The 23,370-nt window shown below is 53.1% G+C and overlaps 1 protein-coding gene across 9 annotated transcripts in view; it reads left to right on the top strand.

Moving 5' to 3' along the window:
* Positions 1-23,370, top strand: part of LOC110513568 (trinucleotide repeat-containing gene 6A protein) — a 104,113-nt gene that overhangs the window by 27,991 nt on the left and 52,752 nt on the right. For 5 of the 9 annotated variants that reach the window (XM_036972107.1, XM_036972109.1, XM_036972106.1 and 2 more), the window contains 5 exons: positions 7,300-7,347; positions 11,021-11,109; positions 11,786-14,240; positions 18,416-18,625; positions 19,790-20,067. In XM_036972107.1, coding sequence (XP_036828002.1) covers positions 7,302-7,347; positions 11,021-11,109; positions 11,786-14,240; positions 18,416-18,625; positions 19,790-20,067 — 3,078 coding nt within the window. In that variant the 5' untranslated portion in view covers positions 7,300-7,301. Of the gene's footprint in view, positions 1-3,367; positions 3,672-7,299; positions 7,348-11,020; positions 11,110-11,785; positions 14,241-18,415; positions 18,626-19,789; positions 20,068-23,370 lie in introns of all 9 variants that reach the window. The other 4 variants (XM_036972108.1, XM_036972105.1, XM_036972112.1 and 1 more) reach the window with 2 other exon arrangements.

Below are 23,370 nucleotides of genomic sequence, written 5' to 3'. Positions count from 1 at the left end.
TATTTTTATTTTTTTGTGTCCTTTCACCGCTGCCTCAACCCCCATTGGATGAGAAGATCAGAGGGGGGAGGGACATCCAACCTTCTCGTTCAATTGGTTTTGAGAAGGATAGATGTCCCTCCCCCTCTGATCTTCTCATCTAATTGGTTTTGAGAAGGTGGTGAGGAAAGAGAACGTGAGAAATCAAGGAAATTACATTTTTTTTAAATAATTAGAATTCTTAAGTTTTTAGGCCTACTTCCTTTTTAATTGAGGAAATGGAACAGAATTGACCTGCTGAACTCTGGTGGGAGAACCAATGGAGCTGGGGGGCAGTGTGCCCAGACCAGGCCAATGGGTTGTTTTTACTGGTTGGAGTGATACAGTTGATCATCAGGCAGGGTTTGAGTCAGGAGTGGGTCTCAGTAGCAGAGTTAACTTATCTCCTGTCTTAGACAGCCACAGCCGGGTCCCCAACACAGAGTAGCTACTAGCTAGTTACATGTTGTTAGCCTAGCTGTTCTGCAGGGTAGCTACTAGCTAGGTACTTGTTGTTAGCCTAGCTGTTCTGCAGGGTAGCTACTAGCTAGGTACTTGTTGTTAGCCTAGCTGTTCTGCAGGGTAGCTACTAGCTAGGTACTTGTTGTTAGCCTAGCTGTTCTGCAGGGTAGCTACTAGCTAGGTACTTGTTGTTAGCCTAGCTTTTCTGCAGGGTAGCTACTAGCTAGTTACATGTTGTTAGCCTAGCTGTTCTGCAGGGTAGCTACTAGCTAGTTAGATGTTGTTAGCCTAGCTGTTCTGCAGGGTAGCTACTAGCAAGTTACATGTTGTTAGCCTAGCTGTTCTGCAGGGAAGCCAGTAGCTAGTTATATGTTGTTAGCCTAGCTGTTCTGCAGGGTAGCTACTATCAAGTTACATGTTGTTAGCCTAGTGGTTCTGCAGGGAAGCCAGGAGCTAGTTATATGTTGTTAGCCTAGATAGTCAGAGGACAGACCTGTCTATCCACCTCTTTCCTGTCTTCTAGTTGTTTCTAGTCAGTTTATTTTAGTACAGGGTTGTGTTCCTGTTGTGTTGTCTCCTCTGTCACTCTGTCGATTAGCTGTTAGGCTAAACCCCCCCGCTGGTCCTGACGAGCCACGGGGGGGTGCAGGCTTTCATTCCAGCCCTGCTGTAAAACACATCAGCTTCAGATACACCTGTCCCACCAGACTGAATGACCATGATTAGTTCAGCATTGGAAACAGATATGTTAGTGAAGGGCTGGAACAAAATCCTGCACACCCAGTCAGGGGTTGACACGAACGTCTTCAGCCTCTTGTCCTTTCAGACACTCCCTCATCTCTCTTCCTCTCCGTTCTCTCTCTTCCTCTGTTCTCTCTCTTCCTCTCCGTTCTCTCTCTTCCTCTCCTCCGTTCTCTCTCTTCCTCTCCTCTCCGTGCTCTCTCTTCCTCTCCTCTCCGTTCTCTCTCTTCCTCTCCGTTCTCTCTCTTCCTCTCCGTTCTCTCTCTTCCTCTCCGTTCTCTCTCTTCCTCTCCTCTCCGTTCTCTCTCTTCCTCTCCTCTCCGTTCTCTCTCTTCCTCGCCTCTCCGTTCTCTCTCTTCCTCGCCTCTCCGTTCTCTCTCTTCCTCGCCTCTCCGTTCTCTCTTCCTCTCCTCTCCGTTCTCTCTCCTCTCCGTTCTCTCTCCTCTCCGTTCTCTCTCTCCTCTCCGTTCTCTCTCTCCTCTCCGTTCTCTCTCTTCTTTCCTCTCCGTTCTTTCTCTTCTCTCCTCTCCGTTCTCTCTCTTTCTCTTCCTCTCCGTTCTCTCTCTTTCTCTTCCTCTCCGTTCTCTCTCTTTCTCTTCCTCTCCGTTCTCTCTCTTTCTCTTCCTCTCCGTTCTCTCTCTTTCTCTTCCTCTCCGTTCTCTCTCTTTCTCTTCCTCTCCGTTCTCTTCCTCTCTGTTCTCTCTCTCTCTTCCTCTCTGTTCTCTCTCTCTCTTCCTCTCCGTTCTCTCCCTGGTTTGACTCGTCGAGCCGGCAATGTGGAAAAATCCGCCGTTCTGCCCTTTTGAGCAATGCAGTTAAACCCCCAAAACAACAACTAGTTCCCGGGTGCTGATGACATGGATGTCCCCCTCAGGCACCAGCTGTAGAGATCAGCTATAGACACGACATGATCTGAGCACCTAGTCCACATACCAGCACCTAGTCCACATACCAGCACCTAGTCCACATACCAGCACCTAACTCGGCACCTAGTCCACATACCAGCACCTAACCCAGCACCTAGTCCACATACCAGCACCTAACCCAGCACCTAGTCCACATACCAGCACCTAACCCAGCACCTAGTCCACATACCAGCACCTAACCCAGCACCTAGTCCACATACCAGCACCCAGTCCACATACCAGCACCTAGTCCACATTCCAACACCTAGTCCACATACCAACGCCTAACCTAACACCTAGTCCACCTACCAGTCCACATACCTTTACCTAACCCAACACCTAGTCCACACACCAACACCTGACCCAGTACCTAGTCCACATACCAACAACTAGTCCACATGCCTAACCCAACACCTAGTCCACCCACCAACACCTAGTCCAACACCTAACCCAACATCTAGTCCTCATACCAACACCTAGTCCACATTCCAACACATAACCCAACACCTAGTCCACATCCCAACACCTATCTCTCTTCCACCTAGCTTCTCTCTCTCTCTGAGGTTTTGTTGCCACGGAGTCAGATCATTTTCTAAGCCTGTTGTAGAACAGCGACTAGAGTTCCCTGTTCTCACAGTCATCAGAGTTGAGGAGGGGACTAACACACCTGTGACCGTAATGGTATCTCTCCTCTCTGGGCTCTTGGCCGTGTTTACAAACAGACACACACATTCTGTTCTCCTAGAGGTGGTGTGGAATTACCAGACTGACGCTACACTGCCCGGTGTCCATGATATTCTCCTGGGAGGGAGGGAGGATCACTGTCACTAAGTGTGTTGCGTCTGTGTTAGTCAGTGGATCAGGAGAAGTGTGGAGGCAGCCAGCCAGCCAGCCAGCTGAAAGGTTTTAGAAGATACTGGAGGAAGAGAGGATGAGGAAGTAGGAGAAGTTCTGTTGTCTGACACTCACATCAAAGTACACAAGAGTATCCAACCTAACTCCTTCCTCTTCTTCTCCTTCCTCTTCTTCTCCTTCCTCTTCTTCTCCTTCCTCTTCTTCTCCTTCCTCTTCTTCTCCTTCTTCTTCTCCTTCCTCTTCTTCTCCTTCCTCTTCTTCTCCTTCCTCTTCTTCTCCTTCCTCTTACCCCTCCCTTTTCCTTCCTTCCTCTTCTTCTCCTTCCTCTTCCTCCTCCCTCTTCCTCCCTCTTCCTCCTTCCTCCTCCCTCCTCTCCTCCTCTGCAGTGTCAGAACATATCAAATCCAGGCAGACTCCTGCTCCTTGGCCTGCCAATCTGAACGACAACCTCCCCACTACACACACACACACACACACTACTCCGAGCATCTTCAGCGATGCCAACAGGGTCCCAGCCAGCTGCCAACCCCTCTCCCAGCCTGCCCCTGTGTGCCCAGCCCTGAGCCCTGAGCCCTAACCACAAACTGACCCCGTGGCTCTAGGAACCCCCCCCCCCCCCCCAGTGCAGCTGTCCTCCACACAGCCAGGTGGCGCCCTGACCCGCCGCCGGACAGGCAGCGCTACTAACAGGTAATACAATGTAGATTAGATTACTATAAACATTACCTCACCTAGACTACATCCTGGCTCTGTTTAGTCCACTACTGTTAGTAACATTACCTCACCTAGACTACATCTGGAATGGCTCTGTTTAGTCCACTACTGTTAGTAACATTACCTCACCTAGACTACATCCTGGCTCTCTACTCTGTTTAGTCCACTACTGTTAGTAACATTACCTCACCTAGACTACATCCTGGCTCTCTACTCTGTTTAGTCCACTACTGTTACCAACATTACCTCCCCTAGACTACATCTGGAATGGCTCTGTTTAGTCCACTACTGTTACCAACATTACCTCACCTAGACTACATCCTGGCTCTGTTTAGTCCACTACTGTTAGTAACATTACCTCACCTAGACTACATCTGGAATGGCTCTGTTTAGTCCACTACTGTTACCAACATTACCTCACCTAGACTACATCTGGAATGGCTCTGTTTAGTCCACTACTGTTACCAACATTACCTCACCTAGACTACATCTGGAATGGCTCTGTTTAGTCCACTACTGTTACCAACATTACCTCACCTAGACTACATCCTGGCTCTGTTTAGTCCACTACTGTTAGTAACATTACCTCACCTAGACTACATCTGGAATGGCTCTGTTTAGTCCACTACTGTTACCAACATTACCTCACCTAGACTACATCTGGAATGGCTCTGTTTAGTCCACTACTGTTACCAACATTACCTCACCTAGACTACATCTGGAATGGCTCTGTTTAGTCCACTACTGTTACCAACATTACCTCCCCGAGACTACATCTGGAATGGCTCTGTTTAGTCCACTACTGTTAGTAACTTTACCTCACCTAGACTACATCCTGGCTCTGTTTAGTCCACTACTGTTAGTAACTTTACCTCACCTAGACTACATCCTGGCTCTCTACTCTGTTTAGTCCACTACTGTTAGTAACATTCCCTCACCTAGACTACATCCTGGCTTTCTACTCTGTTTAGTCCACTACTGTTACCAACATTCCCTCACCTAGACTACATCCTGGCTCTCTACTCTGTTTAGTCCACTACTGTTAGTAACATTACCTCACCTAGACTACATCCTGGCTCTCTACTCTGTTTAGTCCACTACTGTTACCAACATTACCTCACCTAGACTACATCTGGAATGGCTCTGTTTAGTCCACTACTGTTAGTAACATTACCTCACCTAGACTACATCTGGAATGGCTCTGTTTAGTCCACTACTGTTAGTAACATTACCTCACCTAGACTACATCTGGAATGGCTCTGTTTAGTCCACTACTGTTACCAACATTACCTCACCTAGACTACATCTGGAATGGCTCTGTTTAGTCCACTACTGTTACCAACATTACCTCACCTAGACTACATCTGGAATGGCTCTGTTTAGTCCACTACTGTTACCAACATTACCTCCCCTAGACTACAACTGGAATGCACTGTCAACACTAAGGTCCTCTGTCTCAGTAGGTAAGTACTGTCAACACTAAGGTCCTCTATCAGTAGGTTAGTACTGTCAACACCAAGGTCCTCTATCAGTAGGTTAGTACTGTCAACACTAAGGTCCTCTGTCTCAGTAGGTTAGTACTGTCAACACCAAGGCCCTCTATCAGTAGGTTAGTACTGTCAACACCAAGGTCCTCTATCAGTAGGTTAGTACTGTCAACACCAAGGTCCTCTATCAGTAGGTTAGTACTGTCAACACCAAGGTCCTCTGTCTCAGTAGGTTAGTACTGTCAACACCAAGGTCCTCTATCAGTAGGTTAGTACTGTCAACACCAAGGTCCTCTGTCAGTAGGTTAGTACTGTCAACACTAAGGTCCTCTGTCTCAGTAGGTTAGTACTGTCAACACCAAGGTCCTCTATCAGTAGGTTAGTACTGTCAACACCAAGGTCCTCTGTCTCAGTAGGTTAGTACTGTCAACACCAAGGTCCTCTGTCTCAGTAGGTTAGTACTGTCAACACCAAGGTCCTCTGTCAGTAGGTTAGTACTGTCAACACCAAGGTCCTCTGTCTCAGTAGGTTAGTACTGTCAACACTAAGGTCCTCTATCAGTAGGTTAGTACTGTCAACACCAAGGTCCTCTATCAGTAGGTTAGTACTGTCAACACCAAGGTCCTCTGTCTCAGTGTGGTGGTCTGTTTGAAACGTGTTGGTATTACAGACTCGGTCAGCGAGAGGTTGAAAATGTCAGTGAAGACACTTACCAGTTTGTCAGCGTATGCTCTGAGTACACATCCTGAGGACACGTCCTGGTAATCCGTCTGGCCCCGCGACCACCTGTTTAAAGGTGTTGCTCACATCGGCTGCAGAGAGCGTGATCACACAGTCATCCGGAACAGCGGGTGCTCTCATGCATGCTTCATTGTTGCTTGCCTCGAGGCGATCATAAAAGGCATTTAGCTCGTCTGGTAGGCCCTCGTCACTGGGCAGCTCGCGGCTGTGTTTCCCTTCGTAGTCCGTAATAGTTTGAAAGCCCCCTGCCACATCCGATGAGCTTCAGAGCCGATTTCTTATAAGCGTCCGGATTAGTGTCCCGCTCCTTGAAAGCGGCAGCTTTAGCTTTTAGCCTTTAGCTTTCTAGCCTTTAGCTTTCTAGCCTTTAGCTTTCTGGCCTTTAGCTTTCTGGCCTTTAGCTTTCTGGCCTTTAGCCTTTAGCTTTCTAGCCTTTAGCCTTTAGCTTTCTAGCCTTTAGCTTTCTGGCCTTTAGCTTTCTAGCCTTTAGCTTTCTGGCCTTTAGCTTTCTGGCCTTTAGCTTTCTAGCCTTTAGCTCTCTGGCCTTTAGCTTTCTAGCCTCTAGCCTTTAGCCCTATCCTTAGCCTCTAGCCTTTAGCCTTATCCTTTAGCCTTTAGCCATATCCTTAGCCTCTAGCCTTTAGCCCTATCCTTTAGCCTTTAGCTAGAGCTGACAGTATTGTCTGTAGTATTTGTCTCTTCTTGTAAACCTGCTTTATTTCTTCGTCTGCTTTTCTTCCTGACGCTGTTTTAACATTTTAATGGTGTTTTTCTTCTATCCCTTGTCTCTCTCGCTATCCTCCTCTCTCTCTATCCTCCTCTCTCGCTATCCTCCTCTCTCGCTGTCCTCCTCTCTCGCTGTCCTCCTCTCTCGCTACCCTCCTCTCTCGCTACCCTCCTCTCTCGCTACCCTCCTCTCTCGCTGGCCTCCTCTCTCGCTGGCCTCCTCTCTCGCTATCCTCCTCTCTCTCTATCCTCCTCTCTCGCTGTCCTCCTCTCTCGCTGTCCTCCTCTCTCGCTACCCTCCTCTCTCGCTACCCTCCTCTCTCGCTACCCTCCTCTCTCGCCACCCTCCTCTCTCGCCGGCCTCCTCTCTCGCTGGCCTCCTCTCTCGCTAACCTCCTCTCTCGCTGGCCTCCTCTCTCGCTGGCCTCCTCTCTCGCTGGCCTCCTCTCTCGCTGGCCTCCTCTCTCACTAACCTCCTCTCTCGCTGTCCTCCTCTCTTGCTGTCCTCCTCTCTTGCTGGCCTCCTCTCTCGCTGGCCTCCTCTCTCGCTAACCTCCTCTCTCGCTGGCCTCCTCTCTCGCTGGCCTCCTCTCTCGCTGGCCTCCTCTCTCGCTGTCCTCTCTCGCTAACCTCCTCTCTCTGTATCCTAGGCATGGCTCCAATTCGGGACTCGGTCAGCCACTCTCCTAACCAAACAGGTGACTACCTTTTTTATTTTACCCTTTGACCCTGACTCTTCTTCTCTCTTGTCTTCCTGGACCTCTCCCTATACTACTCCAGTCAGACAAGGTCATTCCTGAATCCCAGTTCTCCCGCCCGCCCTGGTGCTCACGTTAACGTTGGCTGTTGTTATGTAGTCTCAGTGTGTCGGTCATTGTCTGATCTCTTCTCCTGTAGATCGTCTCACCTTGTTATTCAAGTTAAACTACCTTTGAACACAGCATGTGCTCCTACAAAGGTAGGGTTAGGGGTTAAAGGGTTAGGGTTAGGGTTAGGGGTTAAAGGCACATAACAGCATGTGCTCCTACAAAGGTAGGGTTAGGGGTTAAAGGCACAGAACAGTATGTGCTCCTACAAAGGTAGGGTTAGGGGTTAAAGGCACATAACAGTATGTGCTCCTACAAAGGTAGGGTTAGGGGTTAAAGGCACAGAACAGCATGTGCTCCTACAAAGGTAGGGTTAGGGGTTAAAGGCACAGAACAGCATGTGCTCCTACAAAGGTAGGGTTAGGGGTTAAAGGCACGGAACAGTATGTGCTCCTACAAAGGTAGGGTTAGGGGTTAAAGGCACGGAACAGCATGTGCTCCTACAAAGGTAGGGTTAGGGGTTAAAGGCACAGAACAGTATGTGCTCCTACAAAGGTAGGGTTAGGGGTTAAAGGCACGGAACAGCATGTGCTCCTACAAAGGTAGGGTTAGGGGTTAAAGGCACGGAACAGCATGTGCTCCTACAAAGGTAGGGTTAGGGGTTAAAGGCACGGAACAGCATGTGCTCCTACAAAGGTAGGGTTAGGGGTTAAAGGCACGGAACAGCATGTGCTCCTACAAAGGTAGGGTTAGGGGTTAAAGGCACATAACAGCATGTGCTCCTACAAAGGTAGGGTTAGGGGTTAAAGGCACATAACGGGAGAAAGGAGGAGGAGAGAACATTCTGACTGAGCAGGCAGACTAGACAACATTCAAGGAGAATTGGCAGCCATCGTGTGTGTGTGTGTGACTGGCGAGAATGAGCGTGGCTTTACAGAAAACCAAGGTGGTTAATTGCCAGAAGAGAAGAGCGGACGCTGGAGACATGAAAGGGTTCATTTAGTTCTGAGGAAGAGGTTCTCGTCGTAAAATAACAAACAACGTCTCTCCCCTCCCTCCCTCGTCTCTCCCCACCCTCCCCCTTTCCCGTCTCTCCCCTCTCTCCAATGTCCCTCCTGCCCCCTCCCTCCTCTGTCTCCCTTCCTCCCTCCTGGTTGGCTGTAGCATCACACTGCTGAAACAAAATGGTGTCTGCTGACTAGACTGACGCACACACTGTGAATGTCTGCATCATGATCACTGGGCTGGCTTAGAGGGACTGGGCTGGCTTAGAGGGACTGGGCTGGCTTAGAGGGACTGGGCTGGCTTAGAGGGACTGGGCTGGCTTAGAGGGACTGGGCTGGGTTAGAGGGACTGGGCTGGGTTAGAGGGACTGGGCTGGGTTAGAGGGACTGGGCTGGGTTAGAGGGACTGGGCTGGGTTAGAGGGACTGGGCTGGCTTAGAGGGACTGGGCTGGCTTAGAGGGACTGGGCTGGCTTAGAGGGACTGGGCTGGCTTAGAGGGACTGGGCTGGGTTAGAGGGACTGGGCTGGGTTAGAGGGACTGGGCTGGCTTAGAGGGACTGGGCTGGGTTAGAGGGACTGGGCTGGGTTAGAGGGACTGGGCTGGGTTAGAGGGACTGGGCTGGGTTAGAGGGACTGGGCTGGCTTAGAGGGACTGGGCTGGCTTAGAGGGACTGGGACTGGGCTGGGTTAGAGACACAGGGGCTGGGTTAGAGACACTGTGAATGTCTGCATCATGATCACTGACATCACTGGGTTAGGTTTAGAGGGACACAGGGACTGGGCTGGGTTAGGGACACAGGGACTGGGCTGGGTTAGGGACACAGGGACTGGGCTGGGTTAGGGACACAGGGACTGGGCTGGGTTAGGGACACAGGGACTGGGTTAGGGACTGGGCTGGGTTAGGGACACAGGGACTGGGCTGGGTTAGGGACAGAGGGACTGGGCTGGCTTAGAGGGACTGGGCTGGGTTAGAGGGACTGGGCTGGGTTAGAGGGACTGGGCTGGGTTAGAGGGACTGGGCTGGCTTAGAGGGACTGGGCTGGGTTAGAGGGACTGGGCTGGCTTAGAGGGACTGGGCTGGCTTAGAGGGACTGGGCTGGCTTAGAGGGACTGGGCTGGCTTAGAGGGACAGGGACTGGGCTAGGTTAGAGGGACTGGGACTGGGCTGGGTTAGAGACACAGGGGCTGGGTTAGAGACACTGTGAATGTCTGCATCATGATCACTGACATCACTGGGTTAGGTTTAGAGGGACACAGGGACTGGGCTGGGTTAGGGACACAGGGACTGGGCTGGGTTAGGGACACAGGGACTGGGCTGGGTTAGGGACACAGGGACTGGGCTGGGTTAGGGACACAGGGACTGGGTTAGGGACTGGGCTGGGTTAGGGACACAGGGACTGGGCTGGGTTAGGGACACAGGGACTGGGCTGGGTTAGGGACACAGGGACTGGGCTGGGTTAGGGACACAGGGACTGGGCTGGGTTAGGGACACAGGGACTGGGCTGGGTTAGGGACACTGGGCTGGGTTAGGGACACTGGGCTGGGTTAGGGACACTGGGCTGGGTTAGGGACTAGGGACACTGGGCTGGGTTAGGGACTAGGGACACTGGGCTGGGTTAGGGACACGGGGACTGGGCTGGGTTAGGGACACGGGGACTGGGCTGGGTTAGGGACACGGGGACTGGGCTGGGTTAGGGACACGGGGACTGGGTTAGGGACACTGGACTGGGTTAGGGACACTGGGCTGGGTTAGGGACACTGGGCTGGGTTAGGGACACTGGGCTGGGTTAGGGACACTGGGCTGGGTTAGGGACACTGGGCTGGGTTAGGGACACTGGGCTGGGTTAGGGACACTGGGCTGGGTTAGGGACACTGGGCTGGGTTAGGGACACTGGGCTGGGTTAGGGACACTGGGCTGGGTTAGGGACACTGGGCTGGGTTAGGGACACTGGGCTGGGTTAGGGACACTGGGCTGGGTTAGGGACACTGGGCTGGGTTAGGGACACGGGGCTGGGTTAGGGACACGGGGACTGGGCTGGGTTAGGGACACGGGGACTGGGCTGGGTTAGGGACACGGGGACTGGGCTGGGTTAGGGACACGGGGACTGGGCTGGGTTAGGGACACGGGCTGGGCTGGATTAGAGGGACTGGGACGGGGACTGGGCCGGGTTAGAGGGACACGGGGACTGGGCCGGGTTAGAGGGACACGGGGACTGGGCCGGGTTAGAGGGACACGGGGACTGGGCCGGGTTAGAGGGACACGGGGACTGGGCCGGGTTAGAGGGACACGGGGACTGGGCCGGGTTAGAGGGACACGGGGACTTTTCCATCTTCTCACTCAGTAACAGGTGGACGTCTGGGTTCTATCCCTCCGTTTCCACCAATCCACATGTCAGAGGGGCGGGGACTGGGCCGGGTTAGACGTCTGGGTTCCATCCCTCCGTTTCCACCAATCCACACGTCAGATCAATGATTAGTGACAGAATGTCCTGGTGTGTTCTCATGTGAGCTAACCAAACCTCCACCACCACCCCGCGTCTCTCCGTCTTCCTGTCCCCAGGTTTGGACCACCCTGGCCTGGATTCTCAGTATGAGAGTTGCCCCTGGAGCTCTGGTTCTCCCTGCAGCAGAGACGGTAACTGGGACAAGGTGGGTACTCTCTGAGGTTCTCCAAACGTAAATACCTCCATGTTTGGTTTTCTCCTCTTGTATTTTAATCTTCAAACGTTATAATGTGATTCGGGAAACCCGTTCGGATGTCTCGCCAAAAATGGATCGTAAATCTGTTTTTCTGGTTGTTTTTGTAAATCCTTAACTGTAAAAAAAAAAAAAAACGATTGTATGATTTTACTTAATAAGGAACATTTCCAAGTTTAGTTTGCATTACCCAATGTGAAAACGGTAGCTCAAAGTTCCCTGACCTCAAGAGTGTCGCAGCTGTCTGGTTTAGACAGAATAGTGAACTAGCTAGTTAGTAATGAAATCAGACTGGTGAACTAGCTAGTTAGTAATGAAATCAGACTGGTGAACTAGCTAGTTAGTAATGAAATCAGACTGGTTTAGACAGAATAGTGAACTAGCTAGTTAGTAATGAAATCAGACTGGTTTAGACAGAATAGTGAACTAGCTAGTTAGACTGGTAACCCTAACCCTATTATAATCAGACTGGTGAACTAGCTAGTTAGCCTGCTAACCCTAACCCTATTATAATCAGACTGGTGAACTAGCTAGTTAGACTGGTAACCCTAACCCTATTATAATCAGACTGGTGAACTAGCTAGTTAGACTGGTAACCCTATTAATAAAAGTTGATTTTCTTTTCAAGGTGCTGGTAGACTCGGTCTGCAGCGACACGCCTTCCTCCTCCTCGTCCTCCTCGGCAGCCGGCAACGACCCCGAGCTCACCTCAGAATGCATGGACACGGACTCTGCCTCTAGTTCTGGCGGCTCGGAGAAGAACTTGGTCACCGCTATGACGTCATCGTCGCCGCCGCCTCCCGGCGCTAAAGGGAACGGAGGCCGTAACGGGAACCACTTCTCCCCGTTGACTACCGGCGGCGTTCCTCCCGTTAGCAGCAATAACATCATAACGTGTAACGGGGCGGGGAAAGGCCCGTGGGGGTGCCTGGCCAACGTCGGCCCCAACGACGCCCCCGCCGACGGTAGCCACGGCAACAAGCCAAGCCCCTGGGCGTCGGCCAATGGTGCTGGTCTGACCCCCGGCACTCTGAACCCAAAAGTTAACCACAGTGCCTGGCCCGGTCCCCAGGGACCCTCCGGCTGTAAGATTGGCCAGCAGGGAGGCTCTCTGGGCTGGGGAGGAACACAACCGGACAGCCTCTCTCTGTCTGAACAGCCGCAGCACCTCCTCCTGAATGATACTACTATCAAGACTCGCCACCTTAACACGACCAACGGACCAAATAACACTACTAACGTCGTCGACACCTCCAGTTTACCAAACTCAGTGCACAGGAACGAGTCCGGCTCGGGGCTGCGTTCCTGGGGAGCGGGAGGAGGAGGAGGAGGAGCGGGGTCAGAGGTTGGAGAGCAGCTCTCCAACGGGACCCTGTCTGGCGCCCAGCACCCCCACAGCGAGGGCCTGGCAGGGGGCTTCTCTAAGCCCTGGGGGGCCTCGGGCCCTGGAGACACTGTGAACGGCCAGGGACAAGGCCAGCCCTCCCCTGCTGCTGCTGTTTACAACAGTAAAACTAACAGCAAGGCCTCTGTAGGGAGGTGGGACTCTGCCTCTCCTCACAACCTGGGGACTGGAGGAGGGGCGAGCAATGGGAACGGACTGGGTCCTGCCGGGATCCCCCGACCATGGGGCAACGCCTCCTCCTCTTCTTCCTCTTCTTCCTCTGGCTCCTCCTCCAACAGGCAACCCCCCAATGGGGAGTGGAGCTCGTTGCCCGGTAACAAATCTCAGGATTCCGGCGACGGACGGAAGTCAGGGGGAGGAGCCAACGGCTGGAAGAGTCTTGAAGACGACGCCCTGAGGGTGGGAGGAGGAGGAGGAGGAGGACCTGCGAGCGTTGGGGCGTCTGGCGGCAGTGAGGGGAGCGGGGAGAGCTCTGGAGGCCGTAGCTTAGACAGGGACAGGAACGACCCCCGTCGACGAGGCCCCCTCCCTGGGTCTACTCAAGTCCTCTCCTGTTCAGACGTGGACCCCCGTGTTCTCTGCAACACCGGCTGGGGCCAGACCCCAGTACGCCAGAACACCGCCTGGGACGTCACCTCTCCCGCCCCCAGACCCGATGACAGAAAACCCGGTAACGGAGGCCCTGGCTGGGGCTCGAAAAGCCACGCCGCTCGTTCTCAGACCTCCAGCTCTGGAGGATGGCGTGGGGGGGACGGCCCGGGCAATACGGGCCCAGAATCAGGAGGGTCTGGCTGGGTAGAGCAGAAGACCTTGTCTGGGTGTGGAGACAGAGACAACAAAGGTCCTGGAGGAGAGCGAGGATGGGACAACGGTAACCCTTCCTCTACCTGGGGAAACAGCCAGAAGGAGGACCTCTCCAACACCTGGATCAACCCTCCGAAACCCCAAAAGCAGGGCTGGGGGATGGGTGGTGGAGACCGCTCCAGAGGAGGAGGTGGAGGGAGCAGCTACTGGGGTCAGCCCCAGAAGACCAGCGTGTCTGGGGGATGGGACAACGACAGCGACCGTTCAGGGTCTGCAGGATGGGGCGAGCCAGGCCGCCCGGCCAACACCAACACACACCCCGACGGAAGCAGCAGCACCTGGGGTGGCAGCGGAGGGACCCCTGACCACCCCAGCAACCCTCACTCTGGCTGGGGGGAGCCCCCTGTATCCAACTCCGCCGGACACAAACCCCAGAACCACCAGACCCAGGGAGGGTGGGGCGAGCCAGCCATGAAGCCCGGCCACCCCTCTCAGAGCTGGGGAGACCCGGCCGAGTGGGGTCAAGGTTCAGACGCCAACCCGGACCCTAGAGGACCTCCACCAGGCGGTCCCCACCCCTCCAAACCCAGCGGCTGGACTGGGGTGGCGGTCCCAGCTGGACCCTCCCACAAGGAGGAGTCGTCGTCGACGGGGTGGGAGGAGCCTAGTCCAGAGTCGGTGAGGAGGAGGATGGAGATCGATGACGGCACCTCGGCGTGGGGAGACCCCAGCAAATACAACTGTAGCGGGGTCAATATGTGGAACAAGACCAGCCAATCAGAGCAGGATGCCATGGCCACGACCAAACCCCCCCAGCCCCAGCCCCCACCACCCCTGAACAACATGGCCAACAAGGACAAGACCTGCAGCTCTGGTGAGTGGAGGGAGCTGTACACACACACACACACACACACACACACAGTGTCATCCACCTCCCCTTTGGTGTGTGTGTGTGTGTGTGTGTGTGTGTTTTTTAGGGTTGCGTCATCCTTCTGGAATGTTCTACAGCATTGATTATTCTCTCTGAGCTGTGAGTGCAGGCAGAAACACAGACCTTTGTTTGAACTGAAATACAGATAGTTCCAGGGGGGGGGTAGACTGAGACCGGAAGGGGGTGAGAGAGAGACAGGAAGGGGGTGAGAGAGAGACAGGAAGGGGGTGAGAGAGAGACAGGAAGGGGGTAGACTGAGACAGGAAGGGGGTAGACTGAGACAGGAAGGGGGTAGACTGAGACAGGAAGGGGGTGAGAGAGAGACAGGAAGGGGGTGAGAGAGAGACAGGAAGGGGGTGAGAGTGAGACAGGAAGGGGGTGAGAGAGAGACAGAAAGGGGGGGAGAGAGAGACAGAAAGGGGGGGAGAGAGAGACAGAAAGGGGGGGAGAGAGAGACAGAAAGGGGGGGAGAGAGACAGAAAGGGGGGAGAGAGAGACAAAAAGGGGGGGAGAGAGAGACAGAAAGGGGGGGAGAGAGAGACAAAAAGGGGGGGGAGAGAGAGACAGAAAGGGGGGGAGAGAGAGACAGAAAGGGGGGGAGAGAGAGACAGAAAGGGGGGGAGATCTATAAAAATCACTCACAGGTCAGGGCTCTATAAATATCTGCATTGCAGAGAACGCAGACAGAATCATGGAATCCAGACATTGTATTGAACATAGGAGGGAATCAAGTAAATGTATTGAACATAGTAGGGAATCAACTAAATGCATTGAACCTAGTAGGGAATCAAGTAAATGTATTGAACCTAGTAGGAAATCAACTAAATGTATTGAACCTAGTAGGGAATCAAGTAAATGTATTGAACCTAGGAGGGAATCAACTAAATGTATTGAACCTAGTAGGGAATCAAGTAAATGTATTGAACCTAGTAAGGAATCACCTAAATGTATTGAACCTAGTAGGGAATCGACTAAATGTATTGAACATAGGAGGGAATCACCTAAATGTATTGAACATAGGAGGGAATCACCTAAATGTATTGAACATAGGAGGGAATCGACTAAATGTATTGAACATAGGAGGGAATCGACTAAATGTATTGAACATAGGAGGGAATCGACTAAATGTATTGAACATAGGAGGGAATCGACTGACAACAGCCTCTTGCTAGGCGCTAAACAACAACGGCCTCTTGCCAGGCGCTAAACAACAACGGCCTCTTGCCAGGCGCTAAACAACAACGGCCTCTTGCCAGGCGCTAAACAGCAACGGCCTCTTGCCAGGCGCTCAGCAACGGCCTCTTGCCAGGCGCTAAACAACGGCCTCTTGCCAGGCGCTAAACAACGGCCTCTTGCCAGGCGCTAAACAACGGCCTCTTGCCAGGGGCTAAACGGTGGCCTCTTGCCGGGCGCTAAACAACGGCCTCATGCCGAGCGCTAAACAACGGCCTCATGCCGGGCGCTAAACAACGGCCTCTTGCTAGGCGCTAAACGGCGGCCTCTTGCTGGGTGCTAAACAACAGCCTCTTGCTAGGTGCTAAACAACGGCCTCTTGCTAGGCGCTAAACAACGGCCTCATGCTGGGCGCTAAACAACGGCCTCTTGCTAGGCGCTAAACAACGGCCTCTTGCCGGGCGCTAAACAACGGCCTCTTGCCGGGCGCTAAACAACGGCCTCTTGCCGGACGCTAAACAATGGCCTCATGCCGGGCGCTAAACAACGGCCTCTTGCCGGGCGCTAAACAACGGCCTCTTGCTGGGTGCTAAACAACGGCCTCATGCTGGGCGCTAAACGGCGGCCTCATGCTGGGCGCTAAACGGCGGCCTCTTGCTGGGCGCTAAACAACGGCCTCATGCTGGACGCTAAACAACGGCCTCATGCTGGGCGCTAAACAACGGCCTCTTGCTGGGCGCTAAACAACGGCCTCATGCTGGGCGCTAAACAACGGCCTCTCGCTGGGCGCTAAACAACGGCCTCTCGCCGGGCGCTAAACAACGGCCTCTTGCCGGGCGCTAAACAACGGCCTCTTGCCAGGCGCTAAACAACGGCCTCTTGCTGGGCGCTAAACAACAACGGCCTCTTGCCGGGCGCTAAACAACAACGGCCTCTTGCCGGGCGCTAAACAACAACGGCCTCTTGCCGGGCGCTAAACAACAACGGCCTCTTGCCGGGCGCTAAACAACAACGGCCTCTTGCCGGGTGCTAAACAACAACGGCCTCTTGACGGGCGCTAAACAACAACGGCCTCTTGACGGGCGCTAAACAACAACGGCCTCTTGCCGGGCGCTAAACAACAACGGCCTCTTGCCGGGCGCTAAACAACAACGGCCTCTTGCCGGGCGCTAAACAACAACGGCCTCTTGCCGGGCGCTAAACAACAACGGCCTCTTGCCGGGCGCTAAACAACAACGGCCTCTTGCCGGGCGCTAAACAACAACGGCCTCTTGCCGGGCGCTAAACAACAACGGCCTCTTGCCGGGCGCTAAACAACAACGGCCTCTAGCCGGGCGCTAAACAACAACGGCCTCTAGCCGGGCGCTAAACAACAACGGCCTCTTGCCGGGCGCTAAACAACAACGGCCTCTTGCCGGGCGCTAAACAACGGCCTCTTGCCGGGCGCTAAACAATAACGGCCTCTTGCCGGGCGCTAAACAATAACGGCCTCTTGCCGGGCGCTAAACAACGGCCTCATGCTGGGCGCTAAACGGCGGCCTCTTTCTGGGCGCTTACTGGAATTAAAGGGGGAAAATGGAAACCTGGATAAACAAAATGATGAAACTGAATTTGGGGAAACTACACTATCTGTTATTGATCTATAAACCCAGCTAGTCTGTTATTGATCTATAAACCCAGCTAGTCTGTTTATGATCTAGAAACCCAGCTAGTCTGTTATTGATCTAGAAACTCAGCTAGTCTGTTATTGATCTAGAAACTCAGCTAGTCTGTTATTGATCTAGAAACCCAGCTAGTCTGTTATTGATCTAGAAACCCAGCTAGTCTGTTATTGATCTAGAAACCCAGCTAGTCTGTTATTGATCTAGAAACTCAGCTAGTCTGTTATTGATCTAGAAACCCAGCTAGTCTGTTATTGATCTAGAAACCCAGCTAGTCTGTTATTGATCTAGAAACCCAGCTAGTCTGTTATTGATCTATAAACCCAGCTAGTCTGTTATTGATCTAGAAACCCAGCTAGTCTGTTATTGATCTAGAAACTCAGCTAGTCTGTTATTGATCTAGAAACCCAGCTAGTCTGTTATTGATCTAGAAACCCAGCTAGTCTGTTATTGATCTAGAAACCCAGCTAGTCTGTTATTGATCTAGAAACCCAGCTAGTCTGTTATTGATCTAGAAACCCAGCTAGTCTGTTATTGATCTAGAAACCCAGCTAGTCTGTTATTGATCTAGAAACCCAGCTAGTCTGTTATTGATCTAGAAACCCAGCTAGTCTGTTATTGATCTAGAAACCCAGCTAGTCTGTTATTGATCTAGAAACCCAGCTAGTCTGTTATTGATCATCTCAGTCTAGAAACCCAGCTAGTCTGTTATTGATCATCTCAGTCTATAAACCCAGCTAGTCTGTTATTGATCTAGAAACCCAGCTAGTCTGTTATTGATCGTCTGAGTGAGTACAACAGCAGAGTTGAGAAGGTACAAGGTTACCTGCCATTTACGAAACTCCACCTCACATACCTCTCTCTCTCCCCTCTCTCTCTCTCCCCCCTCCCCTCTCTCTCCCCCCCTCCCCTCTCTCTCTCCTCCCCCCTCTCTCTCTCCTCCCCCCTCTCTCTCTCCTCCCCCCTCTCTCTCTCCTCCCCCCTCCCCTCTCTCTCTCCCCCCTCCCCTCTCTCTCTCCTCCCCCCTCCCCCCTCTCTCTCTCCTCCCCCTCTCTCTCTCCTCCCCCTCTCTCTCTCCTCCCCCCTCCCCCTCTCTCTCTCCTCCCCCCTCTCTCTCCTCCCCCCTCTCTCTCTCTCCTCCTCCCTCTCTCCTCCTCCCCCCTCTCTCTCTTACCCCTCTCTCTCTCCTACTACCTCTCCCCCCCTCTCTCTCCTACTCCCCCTCTCTCTCCTACGGTCTCTCCTCCTTTCTCTCTCCTCCTCCCCCTCTCTCTCCTCCTCCAGGTTGGGGTGAACAGTACACAGGTCCCCAGAAGATGGAGTCAGGAACGTGGGGTGATCCGCCAGGCCCCCCCGTCTCTGTGGACAACGGGACATCGGCCTGGGGGAAACCCATGGACACCAGCTCCACCTGGGAGGAGCTGAGAGACAGAGGGGACAACTCTGCGACAGGAGGCTGGGAAGGACCTGGAGCACAGAACCACCACAAACCTGGTAAGACACACATACACACACACAGACCAACCTGGTGAGACAGATGCACACACACCCATCTCCTCGTCTCTCTCCAGGCCCCCTCGTCCCCTCGTGTCTCTCTCTCCAGGTCCCCTCGTGTTTCTCTCTCCAGGTCCCCTCGTGTCTCTCTCTCCAGGTCCCCTCGTGTCTCTCTCTCCAGGTCCCCTCGTCACTCTCTCTCTCCAGGCCCCCTCGTGTCTCTCTCTCCAGGTCCCCTCGTGTCTCTCTCTCCAGGCCCCCTCGTGTCTCTCTCTCCAGGCCCCCTCGTGTCTCTCTCTCCAGGCCCCCTCGTGTCTCTCTCTCCAGGCCCCCTCGTGTCTCTCTCTCCAGGCCCCCTCGTGTCTCTCTCTCCAGGCCCCCTCGTGTCTCTCTCTCCAGGCCCCCTCGTGTCTCTCTCTCCAGGCCCCCTCGTGTCTCTCTCTCCAGGCCCCCTCGTGTCTCTCTCTCCAGGCCCCCTCGTGTGTCTCTCTCTCCAGGCCCCCTCGTGTGTCTCTCTCTCCAGGACCCCTCGTGTGTCTCTCTCTCCAGGACCCCTCGTGTGTCTCTCTCTCCAGGACCCCTCATGTGTCTCTCTCTCCAGGCCCCCTCGTGTGTCTCTCTCTCCAGGCCCCCTCGTGTGTCTCTCTCTCCAGGCCCCCTCGTGTGTCTCTCTCTCCAGGCCCCCTCGTGTCTCTCTCTCCAGGCCCCCTCGTGTCTCTCTCTCCAGGCCCCCTCGTGTCTCTCTCTCCAGGCCCCCTCGTGTCTCTCTCTCCAGGCCCCCTCGTGTCTCTCTCTCCAGGCCCCCTCGTGTGTCTCTCTCTCCAGGCCCCCTCGTGTGTCTCTCTCTCCAGGCCCCCTCGTGTGTCTCTCTCTCCAGGACCCCTCGTGTGTCTCTCTCTCCAGGACCCCTCGTGTGTCTCTCTCTCTCCAGGCCCCCTCGTGTGTCTCTCTCTCCAGGCCCCCTCGTGTGTCTCTCTCTCCAGGCCCCCTCGTGTGTCTCTCTCTCCAGGCCCCCTCGTGTGTCTCTCTCTCCAGGCCCCCTCGTGTGTCTCTCTCTCCAGGCCCCCTCGTGTGTCTCTCTCTCCAGGTCCCCTCGTGTCTCTCTCCAGGTCCCCTCGTGTCTCTCTCCAGGTTTAATCCCTTCGTCCTCTCTCCACCCTCCAGGTCTCAAGCCCATGCAGCAGCAGCAGGAGAGTAGTACCTGGTGTGGGGAGGAGGTGTCGTGCCAGGCCAGTTGGGAACAGGAGGAGGAGGTGGAGATCGGGATGTGGAGCAACACCCCAAGTCACCGAGACCGGGACAGAGACGGTCACAGAGAGAACCACAGAGACCGGGACAGAGACGGTCACAGAGAGAACCACAGAGACGGCCACGGTCAGGACAACAGGAACAACGGGCCACAGCAACACAGCTGGAACTACATGAAGAAAATCCCTCCCAAGGTATTACTGAGGCTTCTAGCTGTGGGTCAACTTCTAGGCTTTTACTGGAGCTATGTTAACCTGGTCTCTCTGTGTGGGTTATTAACCTGGTCTCTCTGTGTGGGTCAACTTCTAGGCTTTTACTGGAGTTATATTAACCTGGTCTCTCTGTGTGGGTTATTAACCCGGGGGTCTCTCTGTGTAGGTTATTAACCTGGTCTCTCTGTGTGGGTTATTAACCTGGGGGTCTCTCTGTGTAGGTTATTAACCCGGGGGTCTCTCTGTGTGGGTTATTAACCCGGGTCTCTCTGTGTAGGTTATTAACCCGGGGGTCTCTCTGTGTAGGTTATTAACCTGGTCTCTCTGTGTGGGTTATTAACCTGGGGGTCTCTCTGTGTAGGTTATTAACCTGGGGGTCTCTCTGTAGGTTATTAACCTGGTCACTCTGTGTGGGTTATTAACCTGGGGGTCTCTCTGTGTAGGTTATTAACCTGGGGGTCTCTCTGTGTAGGTTATTAACCCGGGGGTCTCTCTGTGTAGGTTATTAACCTGGTCTCTCTGTGTGGGTTATTAACCTGGGGGTCTCTCTGTGTAGGTTATTAACCTGGGGGTCTCTCTGTGTAGGTTATTAACCTGGGGGTCTCTCTGTGTAGGTTATTAACCTGGTCTCTCTGTGTAGGTTATTAACCTGGGGGTCTCTCTGTGTAGGTTATTAACCTGGGGGTCTCTCTGTGTAGGTTATTAACCTGGGTGTCTCTCTGTGTAGGTTATTAACCTGGGGGTCTCTCTGTGTAGGTTATTAACCTGGGTTTCTCTCTGTGTAGGTTATTAACCTGGGGGTCTCTCTGTGTGGGTTATTAACCCGGGGGTCTCTCTGTGTAGGTTATTAACCTGGGTCTCTCTGTGTGGGTTATTAACCCGGGGGTCTCTCTGTGTAGGTTATTAACCCGGGGGTCTCTCTGTGTAGGTTATTAACCTGGGGGTCTCTCTGTGTGGGTTATTAACCCGGGGGTCTCTCTGTAGGTTATTAACCTGGGTCTCGCTGTGTGGGTTATTAACCCGGGTCTCTCTGTGTGGGTTATTAACCAGGGGGTCTCTCTGTGTAGGTTATTAACCAGGGGTCTCTCTGTGTAGGTTATTAACCTTGGGGTCTCTCTGTGTAGGTTATTAACCTGGGGGTCTCTCTGTGTAGGTTATTAACCAGGGGGTCTCTCTGTGTAGGTTATTAACCAGGGGGTCTCTCTGTGTGGGTTATTAACCCGGGTCTCTCTGTGTGGGTTATTAACCCGGGGGTCTCTCTGTGTAGGTTATTAACCTGGGGGTCTCTCTGTGTAGGTTATTAACCTGGGGGTCTCTCTGTGTGGGTTATTAACCCGGGGGTCTCTCTGTGTAGGTTATTAACCTGGGTCTCTCTGTGTGGGTTATTAACCCGGGGGTCTCTCTGTGTAGGTTATTAACCCGGGGGTCTCTCTGTGTAGGTTATTAACCTGGGGGTCTCTCTGTGTGGGTTATTAACCCGGGGGTCTCTCTGTGTAGGTTATTAACCTGGGTCTCTCTGTGTGGGTTATTAACCTGGGTCTCTCTGTGTGGGTTATTAACCCGGGTCTCTCTGTGTGGGTTATTAACCAGGGGGTCTCTCTGTGTAGGTTATTAACCAGGGGGTCTCTCTGTGTAGGTTATTAACCTGGGTGTCTCTCTGTAGGTTATTAACCTGGGGGTCTCTCTGTGTAGGTTATTAACCAGGGGGTCTCTCTGTGTGGGTTATTAACCAGGGGATCTCTCTGTGTAGGTTATTAACCAGGGGGTCTCTCTGTGTAGGTTATTAACCTGGGGGTCTCTCTGTGTAGGTTATTAACCTGGGGGTCTCTCTGTGTAGGTTATTAACCTGGGGGTCTCTCTGTGTAGGTTATTAACCTGGGGGTCTCTCTGTGTAGGTTATTAACCTGGGGGTCTCTCTGTGTAGGTTATTAACCTGGGGGTCTCTCTGTGTGGGTTATTAACCCGGGTCTCTCTGTGTAGGTTATTAACCCGGGGGTCTCTCTGTGTAGGTTATTAACCTGGTCTCTCTGTGTGGGTTATTAACCTGGGGGTCTCTCTGTGTAGGTTATTAACCCGGGGGTCTCTCTGTGTGGGTTATTAACCCGGGTCTCTCTGTGTAGGTTATTAACCCGGGGGTCTCTCTGTGTAGGTTATTAACCTGGTCTCTCTGTGTGGGTTATTAACCTGGGGGTCTCTCTGTGTAGGTTATTAACCTGGGGGTCTCTCTGTGTAGGTTATTAACCTGGTCTCTCTGTGTGGGTTATTAACCTGGGGGTCTCTCTGTGTAGGTTATTAACCTGGGGGTCTCTCTGTGTAGGTTATTAACCTGGGTGTCTCTCTGTGTAGGTTATTAACCTGGGTGTCTCTCTGTGTAGGTTATTAACCTGGGGGTCTCTCTGTGTAGGTTATTAACCTGGGTTTCTCTCTGTGTAGGTTATTAACCTGGGGGTCTCTCTGTGTGGGTTATTAACCCGGGGGTCTCTCTGTGTAGGTTATTAACCCGGGTCTCTCTGTGTGGGTTATTAACCCGGGGGTCTCTCTGTGTAGGTTATTAACCCGGGGGTCTCTCTGTGTAGGTTATTAACCTGGGGGTCTCTCTGTGTGGGTTATTAACCTGGGGGTCTCTCTGTAGGTTATTAACCTGGGTCTCTCTGTGTGGGTTATTAACCTGGGTGTCTCTGTGTGGGTTATTAACCCGTGTCTCTCTGTGTGGGTTATTAACCAGGGGGTCTCTCTGTGTAGGTTATTAACCAGGGGGTCTCTCAGTGTAGGTTATTAACCTTGGGGTCTCTCTGTGTAGGTTATTAACCTGGGGGTCTCTCTGTGTAGGTTATTAACCAGGGGGTCTCTCTGTGTAGGTTATTAACCAGGGGGTCTCTCTGTGTAGGTTATTAACTTGGGTCTCTCTGTGTAGGTTATTAACCAGGGGGTCTCTCTGTGTGGGTTATTAACCCGGGTCTCTCTGTGTGGGTTATTAACCCGGGGGTCTCTCTGTGTAGGTTATTAACCTGGGGGTCTCTCTGTGTAGGTTATTAACCTGGGGGTCTCTCTGTGTGGGTTATTAACCCGGGGGTCTCTCTGTGTAGGTTATTAACCTGGGTCTCTCTGTGTGGGTTATTAACCCGGGGGTCTCTCTGTGTAGGTTATTAACCCGGGGGTCTCTCTGTGTAGGTTATTAACCTGGGGGTCTCTCTGTGTGGGTTATTAACCCGGGGGTCTCTCTGTGTAGGTTATTAACCTGGGTCTCTCTGTGTGGGTTATTAACCTGGGTCTCTCTGTGTGGGT

Source organism: Oncorhynchus mykiss, unplaced genomic scaffold (genome assembly GCF_013265735.2).
Source record: "Oncorhynchus mykiss isolate Arlee unplaced genomic scaffold, USDA_OmykA_1.1 un_scaffold_120, whole genome shotgun sequence".
Taxonomy (NCBI): domain Eukaryota; kingdom Metazoa; phylum Chordata; class Actinopteri; order Salmoniformes; family Salmonidae; genus Oncorhynchus; species Oncorhynchus mykiss.
Note: the sequence above shows the minus strand (reverse complement) of the source record. Positions and strands in the feature narration are given on the sequence as shown.